The sequence below is a fragment of the Nesoenas mayeri genome, assembly GCF_963082525.1.
Source record: "Nesoenas mayeri genome assembly, chromosome: 4".
Classification (NCBI taxonomy): Eukaryota; Metazoa; Chordata; class Aves; order Columbiformes; family Columbidae; genus Nesoenas; species Nesoenas mayeri.
The window spans coordinates 49575843-49592954 of NC_137540.1; the positions used below are offsets into that span (position 1 = coordinate 49575843).

Here is a 17112-nt window from a genome sequence, read left to right on the forward strand (position 1 = left end):
AAGCTGCTTACTGCTCAAAGCCAGGTCAGCTCTTGCAAATCCCATTGATACCTGGATCTCAGGATACAGAGCAAGCTTCAACATCCCAGTGATTCCCAAAAATTCCTAAATGAAGAAATTACTTTTCTCATTGTTTTGCCATTGCCATCATCAAAGTTGCCTTTGCAGTTACCTAGTAGTTATTCTCATGCTGAATGTTTTGCTCTTTTTTTGAATTCAGCATCGCTCTGTGCAATTTAAGATGAGGATTTGCCCCTCTTACCAGGATTTCGATAGCTCCATGCCAAAAGTTAGTTTATTCATGTATTTGGCAGATAAGACTGTACAGGTTCTGGAAGATTGGTTGAGTAATGAGTGTAACCTTCAGGCATCTTCCATTAATTCAGTCTTTCAGATTAAGTGTAAGATATGGTTGTTGCTATAGTAATAAAAAAGAATTTAGTATTTTTTTTTTCTTTGTAGAAGCATTAAGAAGAATATGGGGTAACTGAGAGATTTTAGAAAAAAAAAATCTTATGATTGTTTCTTATTATGGTAACGGCAAATATGTATTCCCCATGTCCTTCTGCTTATCAATGTGTACTAAAAGGTTGCAAGTTTTAAATAATTGCTAGACTAGTTAAAGAATCATTCTTCTTGTTCCTCTCATATCCTCCGGGAATCGGGTACTGGGAAGAAAGATTCCAGGAGGCAGTTCTCCTGCAGGAATGAGGAATATGGATCACTGCTTTTGGAGTATTTGTCCACTCAGTGGGCTGGTTTGAGTGTCAAGATCTGGCAAAGAAATTTAGCTGGCTTCCCTAAGGGGAGTGAAAGCCATGGAAGGCAGGGAATATATTCTAAGTAGCTTCATTTTCCTTTTCTAGCGCTTCTGCCAAGGATCACCTAAGCCCTCAGAAAAGTTCTGCTAAGTAGAAGAAAACTGTTGCACTTAACGTATACATTTGCCTTTAGTGGCTAATGGAATATTTGTGCCATATATTCACATCATCTTTCATTTCAGACATGAAATGTATAGCGACTTCTGTTTTTTCTTGGAGGAGTTCAGTTTGTCAGAGAAACATCTGGTTTATGTAAATGAGGAAAGAATTTGGTCAGCGAGAAGATGGTTGCAAAATAGTATCTATATGGTAAAATAGTTTGTGTATCTCTCCATCAGTAATTCAGCTACATTTTGTAAAAGTAAGCTGGCCCTTTTTCAGTGATAGAGTTGTTTTCGTCCTGCGAATTAAAAAGAAAAAAAAAAAAGAAAGAAAGAAAGAAAGAAAGAAGTAAAATATAAAAAGAGAAAGAAGGGTGCTGGCACTAGTGAAACGGCAGCATTTCCGTGCTGATCGGTGTTTGCTGCAGGCGGCGGAGCTGCAGCCGGGATCGCTTTCCCGCCGGCGCGTCCCGGCCCGCGCTGCAACACCGCCCCCTGCTGGACCCCGCCGCGCCCTGCAGGGCCACGGCGCGCCCGGCCCGGCCCCAACGGGCAACGGGGGCAGCCCGGGGGCTCGAAGAATCACAGAATGTCAGGGATTGGAAGGGACCTCGAAAGATCATCCAGTCCAATCCCCCTGCCGGAGCAGGAACACCCAGATGAGGTTACACTGGAAGGCGTCCAGGCGGGTTTTGAATGTCTCCAGAGCAGGAGGCTCCACAATCTCCCTGGGCAGCCTGTTCCGGTGCTCCATCACCCTCACTGAGAAGTTTCTTCTCATATTTAAGTGGAACCTCCTGTGTTCGGGAGGCTCAACTCCTTTCACATTGTGTGGGAGAGTAATGGGCCATAACCTGTGGGTTTGTTTGTGTCTCACTCTTTCGCATGTTTAGGAACAGTTGCACATCCTGGGATCTGGCGTGTTGAGGTCTACAGGCTGCCCTTCTTTCTTTTGCTTAAAGCAAGCTGAATAAATTCCCTTAATAATAACCTTAATAAATTCAAAGCGCTGCTAAGCACGGAAAAACAGTTCTTGTGTCAACGTTTATTTATTTATTTATTAATCTGTTTCTGACTCAGTCATGTTTTATTAAAATTATTTCAGTGGCATTTCTGTTGCATGTTTTCCGTTGTGGAAAAACAAGTCGAAACCTACTTATCGCATGAATCATTGTTAAAGTCAGCAGTAGTCCTCTGTGTAAAATCTGCCAGTAAAGGCCGGGAGGATGGGGATTAAACCTGGAGCACATTAAATTAGTTCCAGTCTATCCCGAGCAGGCTCAGCATTGCTTGCTTAGGCAGGCAAAACGGAAACAGGCAGTTTATAACAAGGCTGGTTTAAAAACTGTGGGGTTCATTTGAAAAAGATTTATATCCCCCACTTAGATAAACATTACAAATGTGGGCTGCAAGCAGGAGGCAAATCTTTATCAAAATCTCTTTAAGAGCTTTTTCATTGTGAATAAAATGGACAGCATGTACACTTGTTTGAAGATTCGCCAATATTTACACAATAATCTTTTCTCAATGCTCTGACTAATTAAAATACGGCTTGGGGTAGAACAGCGAGACCACCAACCAGTAATTTGTTGGGATCTGACAAAAGTGGTGATGACTGAGGTGGTGGAGGGAAATTATTTGGACACAGGAGAAAAGATTGTCCTGAGACTTGTCTGGGTTTTCTGTAATCGTTATTAAAAAAAATAATAATTATTTTTAAAAAGTAAGATTTTAAAAAGAAAACAACTGTTTGTAGATTTATCTCCACCCACTCCCCCTTCCCTGGTGGATGCTGCTGTTCTTAAACAGTAGCACAGAAATTTTGTGGGTTTTGTGATCTTTGCTAGGGCCTGCAACACTGTCTGCTGGGAAGGTTGGAATGTTTGCTCCAGGAAAACTAAGAGTAGTCTGGGACGTGAGGGTCCCAGCTGATGAATGGAGCAGCTACTCACATTTTAATGTTTGGGGGTAACTTAATTGTGATTATGTTATTTTGAAAGTCTGTTTTTTGAAAGGATTAAACATACATTAGTGTAGTAAAGAATCTATTTTTATGTTTAGTATTCACACAATTTTATTTCTAGCTGTTGCAATACAGTTTTACTTTTTTTATCTAGGCTACATGTTATAAGAATTGTTCAGATCCTGGATTTAACAGAAAGTGCTTTTCATATTTCATTTTGATGTTAATAAACAATGTCTGAAAGAACTTTATAATACTATTCTGCCTTCCAAAATGGGATCCAAGTCTCAGATAAATGACTTGAAGTATTTTATGAGTTTTAATATATAACCAAGATCCTCTGGATTCTCTCATTCAAACTATGGTTTCTCATGCCCCTTCTTTTTGTTGCCTTGGTGTCTTCATGCGGAATATCTCTCATGCCTCAAACATCTGATTCTCGTGGACTGGTAGATGGCTTGATAGAAAAGCAGGACCTTTCTGTCCTGTGGAGGGGGTGAGGCATTTTCTAGTAGCTGCCAAAAAAGAAATTAGTACTTTTCTGCTGTTATAGTGGTACGTGTACGCTGCAGAAGTCATGTACAGTAGAGACTGGAGACACTCCAACCCTGAGGTGTGGGCAGACAGATAAGAAGAGCAGAAATTATAGCAAAGCACTGTCTTTTCCCTCTTGTAAGAGATTAGTGCAATAGCAATGGTGAGGTAGATAGACCTACCCCATCCTGACTTTTGTAAAGAAAACCAGGTAATACTGAGCTCCATCCCTTGACAGCCTGATGACTGTTGACACTCAAACTAAATAGGCAATGGTGGGCTCAGAATGTGCCTGTGCTGTACCGTGACTTGCAGCCTACGCAGGGGCTGCGAAAGAAATTATTTGCTGCACTGAACATTATTCGTCATACCTGGTACTCAGCATCAGGCTACCAGAGCAGCTGAGTTAACGCTTGGTAGCGTGAGGAAGCTGCTCACAGGTGGAGAAAAGTGAGAAGCTGGGCATCGGGCTGCAGAGTGTCACTCTGGTGCCAGACCACAGGGCCGTGCTTCCTCTCTCTCCTACCGAAATGGGGAATGAGAGAATATCTCTGCGCCTCAATCTCTAGCAACTGAAGTTGGGAGGGGTTTTTTGGTTTGCTGGATTTGGGTATTTTGAGTGGACTTTTTTTGTTGTTGTTTGCTTATTTGTATTTAATTTGGTTTGGGCTTTTTTGTGTGTGTTGTTTTTGTTTTTAATACTGCACGTAGGGCCATTTTTTTTTTGCTGTTGCTGAAATCTGAAGTGCAAGTGTTGTAACTCAGCACATTTTGGTAGCCTTATGGATTGTTTGTTTTTTTTTTTTTAAAGTTAATATAAAGGTAGCTTAGGATGGGTCTGGGCTTATCTTTAAGGCTGAGTTGTTTTTTTCTAGTTAAATGGCATGGAATATCCATTTCCCCAGATCCTCAGATTGAAACTTGAACATAAGAAGTCCCTTCTGCATGAAGCAACTAGGACATATATATGAAAGTAACTGAAAACTTCTGAAGTCCTGAAGTGTTTGGAATGACATGCATGATTTAAGTGTTTTTAGATATTGGGACCAGATGTCCTGTGCTGCACTCGCTCCCTTTGCACAAATGTGATATCATGAGGGATAGTTATGCTGACTCAGACATTCGGCTGAGTGGGAGGGAAATCCCAGGGGGACAGAAAGCCGGGATTGTTTTTCTAGTTGTAGCTCGTGCTGACCAAACAGCTGGGGAGGAGTTGTGGCAGGAGCAATCCCTGGCAGCCAGGATGCCCTCACATGGCCCTTGCAGCTGTCAGTGGGAGAGCAGCTCGATGTCTTCTTCACGCAGAGCAAGGATCCAGCTGCAAAACCACTGCCAGTGCCACCCAGCACAGCCTGGCTCAGTGGGAGAGACGATGGGAGCACTGAAAGGAGCCAAAAGAGGAGAGGACTTGCTGCATGCCAGCCGCAGGAAAGGCACGTGGGCTAAGGGCCATGGAGAATCACAATTGAGAAGCAGATGTTTGGTATACTTTTTAGTAGCCATCATCCTAGAAGGTCATAGACCCATACACAGGCGTGCCCAGCCTGGAGCGTGCAGTCTGTTCACCACCCCATGTGAATTCCAGTGTTGAGGATTCCTGCTTCATTAAGGAGATGAAGGAACAGCTCATAGGCAGTTGAGTTAAACTGTGCTCAAAGAGCAAGAAAAGATTTCCAGGATGGGATGAGAAGATTAAAAGAAAGGGATTTCAGAAGTTTTTCACTGAAGCACTGTCACAGTGGAAAAATAATTACCATTTTGCCCATTCGTAAATTTCGCTCAGTGTTTTATGTTAGATGTATGATTAGCAGTCATTGCGGCTGCTATTCTTGCACATTGATAGGGAAAAGTCATATATCCTTTACTTTGAAGTATCATTGTTTTTTTCTGCCATCCACTGCTCTCCAAAAGATGATAACCTGATTACTTTTTAATGGCAGTGGAAAGTTGGATGGGAAAATTAAGGTTTTAACCTGATGCATTTCACAGAATGAAATGAGATGTAGTTGTATACTTATGGTTGTTTTATTCTTCACAATATGAAAAAGGGAAGGAAAGTGTTCTTCCTTGTGCAAATTATGCCAGTGAAGACATCCTGTCAATTAAAAATTCCTTCCACACACAAAAATGGATGAGGAGTTCATAAGTTACTTACTCATGTGTGTGACATCTGCCTTTAATCATCATGAAAGCCTGAATACCATTTAAAGCATGGTGAGCCTTGTACAAGGGCTAGAAATGTCAGTACTCCACAGTGATAACATTGACTGTACTGATTAACAGCCGTGGAGCTTCACAGTGGATGGGAATCTGCGTTCACCTGTCCCTGGGTTACTTCTCTCTCCTTCCTGAGGTTCCAGCCATGACTGTGGGCACAGCACTAGGATCTTCTCCTGTCCAGACCTCCCATGTCCATATATTTTTGCTTTGTAGTGTATGTCATGTGCTAGGTCTTTATCCACCTGCATACTGAGGTGTAAAATGTTTTAAAGTTAGTTACTGTTTAAATTTGTATCTGTAAAATGCAGTAACGTGATCTGGCATCTAGTCTCGTGATCTGGCATGAGCCTTCTCATGCAAATTGATATTTTAAATGTCTTTCAAGTTTCTCTTAAGAATTCCAAATCCTAGTATTTTGGTAAATTCCAACAGTTTTTGCAAGTGTGTTTATCTTAGTGATAGATTTTTGCTAGGTTCCCTAGTTTGGTTTGGTTTGGTTTTGTTTGGTTTTAGAAAAGGGACAGAAAAAAAGGCATGGGAAGAGAGAACACTGCTTTGCTCAGATCTACATCCATTTCCATTGAAATTGTCAACAAAAAGCTGGATCCCAGGGGTACTGTGAAATAGGGTATGTTTTAGCCAAATAGCATCCTTATTCAATGTATTTTATGTAATAGTGTAATCTTTAAGCATTGCTAAAAGCTTTCAGGTATGTGTTTGGCCATAACTTAGTTGGATTATTTGTTTTGATGCAAACTGGCATTGATGCCTGTGGCAATGTATGATAGAAGTCCCAATTTGTGTTAGTATCAAACTTCTAGGGGCAGAAGTTGACTGGATTTGTTTAAAAAACTTTGATGGTGAGGCAGCAGACACACAAAAAAGCCAAAAGCAATAAGAAGACAAATGTCTTTCATATGAACCCAAACAGTCATGTGAGCTCCAAAATCCTTTTGTTTTTCACTCATTCGGAATAGACCTGTTTTCCTATTTTGCCCTTGTCCCAGGCCATCTTGTTATTTCATTTCTGGTACCAGTGGCCACCATGGACTGACCCATCACCAAAAGTCTGGAGGTTTCCCCGCAACCCTGAGGAGTTTGTGGGACATCAGATGTTGGACTAGTGGAGGAGTGAAGGATGATGCAAAGGGCTGAGACGGAAGAGGTGCCTGAGAAGGCAAGGATGTGAAGGAAAAGGCCCAAAATGGGGTTATTTTGACTGTCAAAGGGTCTCCTTTTATAACTTACTTCTGTGTGCCAGCCCTCACAGCATGTCCAGTATTTCAGCATGTATTACCTTTATCCTTTCTGCTATTTCTAAATTAATTTTCCCTCACAGTTCACAATTCCTTTCACTGCAGTTATGCACTGTGCCAAAGGGTTTATGGTTCTATTCACCAGATGCATTTCACACATAGTGTTTTATTGTGTGAGACCATGGAGTTTGTGCTTTTTGCTTGTTTTCTGTCCTCTTGCCCTCTAAAGTCTTTCTGAAATATGCATGCCACTGAGGATCTCCACTAACTTGAGGACTGGAAGAAACATATTTTCAACTCCCCTTGTTTCTCCTGTGCCTTTCTTGTCTAGATTCAAGAGCTGTCTCATACTCCAAAATTTTCTTCTCTTTTAGTTATTTTGTAACTCTTTCCAACATTATCTCTACTGTTACACAGCTTCTTAGAAATGTGGACACTGGAATAGTGCATGATACATTGGAATTAATCCTGACAGTGCCATGTACTATAATAAACCTGCTCACCTACTTCTTTCCTCTGGATACTGTATTTTTTAGTTATATTGGCCTTTTTACCATGGCTTTGAGGTAAATATATCTGTTCTGGATCGGATCAAAAATGTAGCTGAGCTAGTTTGCTTTTTCTAACCATACTCAAAAGCAACTGCCTACAGAAGATTAAGAGAAAAGGACGAGGTTATATGATACTCTCCAAGCTCAGACCGTTTTGAGTTCTGAAGCAGATGTGGTTTCTGTATATTTACTAATATTTGACAGAAATTTTTTCCCCTGTGAGTTTTCCCATCATCATTGTGAACTCAAGAAAGAATTTAGCGGCGCGACAACCTTTGGTAAGGAGTTCCACGTCTGAGCAAATTGTATGAAGAACTACTCCATTTAATTTGCTTTTTAAACAGACTCTTACCAGCTTTTTTTATTGCCCGTTAGTTCTTGTGTTGGGACAGGGAGTGAGCAATCAGTCCCTACCTGCCTTCTCTAGTACACTCATGACTTTTTAGACCTTTTATCCCCTCTAGGTCATCTGCTTTTCAAACCTGCAGGGTTATGGCTAGTGATCTAAGCAGGGATTCGTGTCCTTGCCTTTGTCCAGAGCATCTCTCCAATCTTTTTCAGAAACCATCTCCCAGGAGAAAGTCTGCTCCTTCTGCAGATACAGTCTGCACTGTTGGCTGACAGATTTGGTTGTACTCTATTTTGCTTGATTTGTACTCCTTTTATTTGTTTTCTGTCCCTGTGGATTCTTACCATTTGCTTTGTGTAGTGACTGAATGCTTTCCTGTTGGTCTCCTCAAAGCCAATGTGGGTTGGAACCTCCTCAGATATGTTATCTCCACGCCCTTTTCTCAATATTGAACCCCTACCACCTTCTGGCAGTTTTCCAAGTATTCTAAGGCTTATAAAAACAACCAGCCTACCTCAAAAAAACGCATACAAGATCTTTCTCTGATACATGTTTTATCTTGATTGTGCCCATATTGCTTTTTCATTCTTCTGACACCGTTTTTGCTGTGCTGATTCATGTTTTTACTGAGAAGGTCTGTAGAAGCCATCACAGCTAAAAGTTTTTGACTGAGCAGGTTGGAAGTGCTCCCTTTTTAACTTGCTGATGAGTGAGTCTCTTATGTCAGACATGCAGTGATTTAAGTAAAATTGCCCTTATCCTTGCAGAGCTTTGTCTAATAAAATCCAGACTTATTAAATATCCTTTTTTCAGTATCCTGTTGCTGCTGAGCCCTCATGAATCCAGTAAAATATCTTAACGCAGCTGCACACTTAGATGGTTTCCAAAGAGAGAGGGAAAAAATAGACTATATGATGTAATGATACATTGCCAGACAGCATAACTCACAGGGATGAGGTGATTTCTGTACTGTGAAAGATTACATATCAGTGGGTTTACGAGAAGCTTTTGTGATGGCATTTAAATTTTCTCTAAATGTCTGTATAAGTCTTGCAGTTCTGACATAATATCTGGCTCTGCCTCTTGTAACACAAGAAACAAAAATAACTGAAGAAGTTGTGAGATGATTGAAAATGGGGAAATTGCTGTCAAACAACTGTGGTGCTCAGTAAAGGCAGGAGAAAGGTGATAAGAAGAAATCTTAATTATGTTGTTCAAAATATAAATTATTTTCATGTCCTATGGAAGCTAGGTTAAAGAAAAATATTGGAATATACTTCTTTGGCTATGGGATAAAGGTGTAATCCAATTGCTTAGGTCATGATGATAGGCTAGGGAGTTATTGGCTGAAAGAACTGCCCTGGGCTTTGCTTTTGTTTTGTTTTTTGAAATGATAGGGGTTGAACAGCTTGTTTTAAATATTTTTGTTGCTATCACATATTAGTTGTTAAGTGTCAGTGGTACGTTTTTTGAATTGTGCAAGATACGTCTCTAACTAGAAGAGCTTACAGATGTCATGCTTTTCAAAAGATTTATTTTTCTTTCCTTTGACTCATCACTGTGTTTTGCAGTGCTAACATCATGCATAGATACTCAGTAGGTATAAATTGGCAAAGGACTGTAAATGTCTGTAGTGTTGACTGATAGGCACCAATTAAGAATCTGGCCACATGACAGTGTATTGAGGAAGTCATCCAAAGAGCAGGTGATTCTTTACATAATCTTCTGGTATATATCTCTTGGCAACGTTAAACTCTAGCTCCTGTAGACTTTAAGCCAGAGCTGTTGCATAAGGAATCAGCCCAGTCCTTGGCCTTCAGGGCTAGCCTAAGTGTTACTGTGGCCAAGCAGCAAACCCGAGCAGAGAACCAGTCTGGGTAAAATGATCTGTTTCAATGCACAGTGACAGAAACACTTCAGCAGGTGCAGGAGCAAGAGGCTGCTGTTGTGGGCAGAAGGCAAGAATGAAGGCCAGCTGGGAAACTGTGCACATGGGATGTATGTGAATCTGTGTCTTTGACAGCATGAACCAGGTTTAAAATAGCTTTTAAAAAGCTTACTCATTTTCTTTTATTTGCTTTTTATTTGTTTACGGTAGAATTTTAAGACTCCATCTACAAGGGCTGCCTGGAAATTGTCTCTGCAGTTTTGAGAATATGGTTCCTGGGGCAGCGCTCAGAATGGGTGATAAATACAGAAAAGAGGACAGGAGATAGAACTGACTCTGTAGGGATGTTTCATTTACGACAGAGGAGTCATTAAGAGTAATGACAGAGGAGAGAGGTCATAGATGCTTTTACAGTTTCCTGTGTCTCTCACGAGCAGTTTCATCTTTCTCTGCTGTTTTCCTTATATGTGTGTTCTTGGTGGATTTCTGTATCATCTATCAAGTGAATAGACAGACACTGCTATTAAAGAGAGGAAGATGCAAGTCCTTTGGTACTGACAAGGGCAAGTCATAAACCTGTTTTGGTCCCCAACAAAATGTGATCTTTCTCCTCATCTTTAGTGACTTACTCTTTTTTTTTTTTACTGGAAGCGACCATTTACTGCCAGCATCTGACACCTCCAGCCTCAAACTGCTGTGAGGGCATTGGATGCTTCATCTACTTTCCCCTAAGGCTAAAGTTTGCTCCATCCCCCTGCAAGACGAGGCTTTGCCAACCTTTCGCAGCTGGAAACATAAGTTTGAGACTCCAACTTTTCTGTCATCCAAACTCACTTCCTGCAAAAGGAAGTGTACAGACAGTGGACTTCAGTTATCAAAATTATTTCATCCTCTTCTGAAATAGCCTGCCTGAATAATTGGATGCTATATATTTTGACAGTGACAGATTGAGGGGTTTCCTAATGGTGAGAGTTTAGTAATTTGAAGACTTTCAGTTTTTGTGTTGTGTTTTGGGTTGGTTATTCTTCAATCATACCCTTCAGGTATTTAAAGAGAACACAAAAAGAAAATATGTTTTTACGAAAACCTACCTAAGTCAGGAATCATAATGATTTCTAGAGCTTCATATGGAAAAACATAATTTACATGATAAGATCATACTTATTGTGTCAAATCACTAGTCACCCATAGGCTGTTTTATCAAAACAAAATACATGAAGTGATTGTTTTGCTGGGAGTAGGGAGTACAGACGTCTTCTCACCCATATGGAAGTTGCATGAAATCAACCCCAAATCTCAGGTGGCCAAAGAGTGTAAAACAGCGAGTAACAGAACTGCAGCATTTGATTTATGAGCAGCTGAGCGCTGCAGGCAGCTGAGACTCCTCCTTAGCTTGGCAGCATCTCTCATTTTCACTAAGATGATTACTGCTGCAGAGATCTCCTGCTGTCAAAGGATCCGAGCTGGTTTTGTACATCCATGTAGTCCTCCCTTGGTGCCAATGTCACTTTTAGCGGCTAGAATATTCTGCCTCCATCTAATAGCGGGGAAGCTAACATGCTGTGTGGCAATATCATGAAACACAAAATGTCAAACCCAGGTAAAACATGGTAAATCGGATAGAGCAACATTGGAAAACTGTTTATCCCACAACTCTTGAAACCTCTTTTCCCACCTATGTTATGAATAAAAGGAGCTTCTATTAAACAGGGTGGTCTGGGAGCGCAGGGCAGCACATGAACCAAGAGCTTGTGAATTTCCACTGATCTTCCTGCTGGTTTTACCTGCAGCTGGATTTTGGAGTTTTTAGTTTTGTTTTTTTTTGCCAATAAAATTCCTCATTCTTGTAAAGCTGTGTGGTTCCCATTCCATAAAGTTCTGTTAACTCATGCAACCTCTGAAGGAATTAAACATACTTTGCTGCCTAGACAGAAAGCCACTAGAATATTTACATAGTGAAGTAGTCTCTTAAGATTTATCTCCTCCTTCCTCCTGGATTTTAAAAGAAAATAAATTCTGCTTGCTTGAAGTTGATTTTTGCTTTAATATTTTTAATGATGTGTTGAGGACAGTGGGCTGGAAGCACGGGGATTAGAATGCTTGGTTCTCCTCTCAATTTTGTCAAGGACACGTGTTAATTCAAGTAAACTCTGACCCTCCTCTTCTCTTCCTCCCCAGTGCACTCTGTTTTCTTTTGTGTAAAAGATGTATAATGATTCTATGGCTTCAGATTCTTACAGGTTTATTTAATACTGAAAATAATGCCTTTCACAGAAATGCAAAACCTTTTTTTCTTGGGTTTATTGCACTTCCTGTTAATTCCTTCAGATCCTTTAAATCATGTTTTAAATATCACTTTTGAAGCACAATATCATGTTCAGTGTTTAAGAACTGAAAAAAAAAAAGATTTTTGTACTTTCTTCACTATCCTCCCATCTGCCAAAACTGGGGCCTTTTGCAAAAATCTGCAAATTGACGTCAGTTCATTTACCCTTAGGGACAGTAAATTGTTACACAGCTTAAGTGATAAAAATAAATAACTAAGGCGTGTGGAGTAAAGAGATGGAAAACAACAAAAATCTATCACAGACTCTCCCTGGATTCTGAAGAATACATGATTATAGCATTACAATGTCTGAACAGTCCAACTGAGCAGAAGGCGTTAGAGCTTGGGCCTTAGCTGGCGCTACATTAAGCTGTGTTAATGTTTTTATACAGCCTTTGGAAAGCTCAGACCTGACCTGGTTTTATTATTTTTATTGGCTCCCTTGATAATAGACAAATGAGGCTAACCTGAGGCCAACATAACCAGCAGGAAATTTGGGTCATGGGTAGTTACATTTTTAAAACTTGTGTTTTAGGGTTGTTCAATCAGGGTAATTGATTGATTGTTAGGCGGTGCAGGGAGCCCCTAAATCATCAGAGGTGGCCAGATAATGACAATCTGCCAGTGGATTTTGTTTGAGGCAAGTTTCCCAGCTCCCTGCGGAGCCCGCTCTGCACTGAGGCTGCAAGTCCCTTTTTTTTCATGTGTGCTCCAGTCCAACTGGCCTGTTTGGACAAAATAGCCTCTGAAACTTGGCAGTTCCATTTGAAGTCGTCTGTAGCGCCATTTCCCAGGAGATAAGGGAAAAACATTCCAGAGAAGTTCATACCCCAGAAAGACCCTATTGGCGTTCTGAAGTTAACGGTTTATTATAGCTCTTTAATTTTCTTTTTCTCTTTCATTTTTACTTTGAAGATAAGAGGTGGCAATTGTTGCTTTAAGTCATTGTGTTTTAGCCTACTCTTCAGTAAATCATCCTGAAAGTTTAGACCCAACAGTTTTTTTTTTTATTATGTATGTTTGAAAGTTTGCCAGAGATGCTGTGCACGTGCACTTTCAGGAGCTACCATCCTCAGGCAAGAGCTGGTGACCCTACTTTCTAGTACGATCATGTGCATCCGCAGTGCTCCATCCGTTTGGGTAATTTGTGCATGCAAAATAGAGCTTTTTCAGGAACTTGTCTTCAGTATCGTAGAAGCATGCTATGAGATATTTAGAGATGGAGCGAAGTAGAGAGTTTGCATGTTAAGAGGGGAGGGAGGAATAGATTAAGTGCCAGTAGATGATAGATAATGTTCAATAATACATGGCATGGGGCTTGCCTTTCCTTAAAAGTGCATTCAGTTTAATATAGATTGAAGTTTGTCCTCTGTTCCAGAATAGCTGCACATGTAGGTTAATGTACAGCTCTTAGATTTTTAGGAATGACTCGGCTTTTTTTGGTTGTGGGTGGCTTCCTCCTGATCGATGCATACCTCTGAATTCCTTGAAGTTTTGTCTTTTTCCATTTTAGGACCTGGGTGATTAGGTATTTATTGAACTGTCATGCAGATGATAATTTGTTTGTGCCACTTTTCAAGAAAAGAGGAGGTAACACCGAAGTGAGGCAAGGCTCAGTTCAAATTTGGGAACCAACCACCTTGTCCCAAGGGTGGCCCAGCTGCCCGTACCAGACTAGCGCCAACCACCAAAGACTGACTTGTAGGTGGAGCAGCGCCTGGACTGGCTGTGCTTGTGATTTAATGCTCCCTGCCCAAACACACACAGGGTGCCAAGCCCTCCCAGATTTCCAAATGTTCCTTTTTGGCTCCCAAATGCTTTTAACCACTGCAGCTTTGTGATTTACTGCTTCAAGTCCACAGTGTGCACTTACTGGTAGGTTTAGCATGTGGGTAGTTGGAAAATTCTTCTCTAAGGTATGTATTTGCATAGGAACATAACATCTGACCACATTAAAGTCCCTTGAAAGATGGGCCTATGGCAAAACTGGTATGTCAGGAGCAGGGTGGGGCCCAAAGTCCATAGAAGTGTTTCCTGTAGCACAGGCTTGGAAAAACTTTATTGAGAGCTTGAGTAATTCGTGCTTGCTATATGATTGTGATCTGTAGTGGATCAGCATAGGTATAAAAATCACAGTTCATGAGATGCTTGTTAGTGTTTCTGAGATTGTCAAAAAACAACTAAAACAAAATACAACCAGAACTAGAACCCCTTGAAGTGTTGTATGGAGTACACAAGGAGATGAGACTCTCAGTTTTCTTGTTCCTGAGGTCAGACTCTGGAATCCCTGCCCAGGTTTCAAAAAGTCTAGGAGATCAGAAATAAATTAATGCACTTAAAAGCAGTGATAAACTTAATTGTGTGGTTTTGTTATTGTATAAACTTCTGTCTTTTTCTGGTTCGTTTGTTCTGTATTTTATTACGGTGAATCCATTTAAAGGGTGCATTATTGAATGTGATGCATGTTTACCATGACTGGTGAGTTTGAAGTTCGTGCAGTAACAACCGAGAATAAATGTTTGCAGGCTCGGCTCTTTGGATTACAGGAGATTCAGTGTTTCACTGTAAACTATGAACTGATGCACAGGTTTTCACAGGGAGCTGTTTGGCAATCACAGAGCAAGGGGCAGGGTACCGAGGGTGGCATTGCAGGGGACGTCTCAGGTAGATCTGACTGATCACACCACCATTAAGAAAGGAAAGCCATGTTCTCTCCCCTCACACGTCCCTCCCCGTGCAGGAGCAGCGTGCTCCTCCTGTTTGCCTTGCACTGGCCTCGCTTCTCACCTGGTCCCACTGCAAACTAACCCACAGCAGAAAACTGGTGTGCGGGCATTTCACATGCAGCTGTGTGTGTGTGAAGCAAGGGCAGCAGTTTGCTGCTACCATTAGTCACTCTGCTGTCCTGAGTGGCAGAGACTGGCACAGTGAATCCAAACCCCAGCCCTGGTGTTAGGGGATGTGGGTACCAGCGTGGCACTTCAGGGGATTCTTGTCTGAAGTCTCCTTTTTACAACAACAGGAAAGCTAAATGGACACCTCTCCCACAGAGGACCTAAGGCATGCCAGCATACTCTGTTTCCCCCCTCCTTTTCTCTGTCAACCTTCATCTTCTTGTGTACCTATTATGATCATCTTTCAGCCTCATGGTCACATATTTCTCCCCGCTTCCACATGGCCTTTGCCTTACCTCGCTGCATGGATGTGCCATGGGAATGAGCCTGACCTGCCTGGCAAAGAAAGCTTTTTTGATGTGGAAGGCCTCTGTTACATGGCTTGAGAAGGTGGTGAGGGTGCTGTGAAGGAAACAGAGGGACAAAAGGTTCAGGGCATGTCCCAGGCAGGTGATTGCTGCACTGTCCTTGCTCCTGTTGTTCAGCTCCTCTAGGAACACACACCACTCACCTGAACCACACACTTCACAGGTGGCTCCCTCTGTTTCTAATTTTCTGGGACCCTAACCTGAAAGGATAGGGTCAGGTTTGCAGATGTGCTGAGAACTTGCAATAGCAGTTGATATCAATGGGAGCTGGATTTCGAACTGCCCGCTCAAGTACAAAATCAGGCCCAAGGAGGAGACCCAAAATTTAGAGGAAGTATTTGACCTTGTGCTTTGTACCATTTCTGCCCATAGCACAGACACTGATGCTCTTGTCCTCTCATCATACTGGTACATGGAAAACATGTAATCAGCAGGCTTTTCAAATGCTAAGATGCTGCTGTCGTGAGGCCCTAGGAGAAAACTTGTAGGAAAATGATGTATTTACTGTCTGAGCAGCAAATAAGTCACAGGACTATGTGCTGACAAGTGAGAATGCAATTATTGAACAATGTTTCATTAAATGAGCATTACTGTTATGAGAAATAATAACTTGTGGATACAGGCAGGAGCATGTCTGATGCTAATTGATAAGCACTACGTGGTCAATCTGACACAATCTTTCTTCTGTTTTTCAGACTATTGGTGAGTCAGAAATGCCCAGTGTTTTGAACCAGTTATTGCCAATGATCAAGTCTTACAACGAGAGGATGAAAGATGATTATACCTGTGAAGACTTCCTTGTCTTGCTGGTATACATGTATTCTGTGGCTGGAGAAATCAAAAGTGGAAAAGAGCTGGATGTAGCTGAAGAAGAGGTGAAAAAGGCCCTTGTCAAGGCCATTTGTGATGAACCAGAGCCATCTCCTGTGTTGCAGAAAATAACAGGTAAGATTCTGCTTGTGTGGGGTGAAACTGCATGGCTGCGAATGTGGGAACTGGGTGAAACACAAAAGCAGCTTGACTTGTCTGTGGTGCTGAGGGCATGTGAGTAAGCACAAGGATTTCCTTTACATTTGTTCTGTCTCCCATGTTCATATATGCCAAATGCTGACAAGCTGTCCTTGAGTAGTGCTGAGTCTGATGAAAGCTCTACAAGTTGTTCTTTTTGTTAAAGGTTGGCTAAGTTTGGGTGTTTTCATAAGGTAATCTTGTCCACAGTTTCTTTCATTGATCAGTGTAAAGCTGACCTCAGGAAGTCAAAATTAATTCTGGAAGCATGTTCAGTCAACCACAGTTGCTTTGTGAATATGAGGAGCTGGTCTGTCTGGCATAAAAGAAGAAATGTGTCTAAAACTAACATCAAGCTTTTTGCTGAAACGACATGAACGTTAGCCTTTAAAAATAACATGCTAAGCCTTTTTTTAGATGAGCACTCACAAAGTAGGAAAGCCCTAACCTCTTGCTGCTGGTGCCACATTTTAGAAATAAATAATTGTTAAAAACATTTGTTAAAATGGACGAACTGTGACTCAGGGATGGCATACCTGAATGGCAGAAGGGATCTCACTTCCTGCAGTCAGTTTTCTCAATACTTACTAATAGCAAGCAGGTCACTAAGTCATCTTTCAGGTAGGGAGCATATGAACATAAATCAAGATGTTGTGAGGAACTTAAAATTGAAAGCCTTTGCCAAGAATGAGCCTAAGTGGGAAGTCTGAAGGGCAGTGGAATATTACTGGTGTCGGTTATTCTGGTACAATTCCCTGTGGACACTTCTGCTGTAAAATACAGGTGTGGTCTGACCAGTCTGCTGTTGCTTTGAGTGTAAAATACTGTAATGG

At 41.3% G+C, this 17112-nt stretch overlaps 1 protein-coding gene across 2 annotated transcripts in view; it reads left to right on the forward strand.

Moving 5' to 3' along the window:
- SCFD2 (sec1 family domain containing 2) overlaps positions 1–17112 on the forward strand; it is a gene marked incomplete at its 3' end in the record, with an annotated part of 198070 nt that overhangs the window by 72555 nt on the left and 108403 nt on the right. For both annotated transcript variants that reach the window (XM_080344042.1, XM_080344043.1), the window contains exon 5: positions 15967–16216. In XM_080344042.1, coding sequence (XP_080200168.1) covers positions 15967–16216 — 250 coding nt within the window. The remainder of the gene's footprint in view (positions 1–15966; positions 16217–17112) is intronic.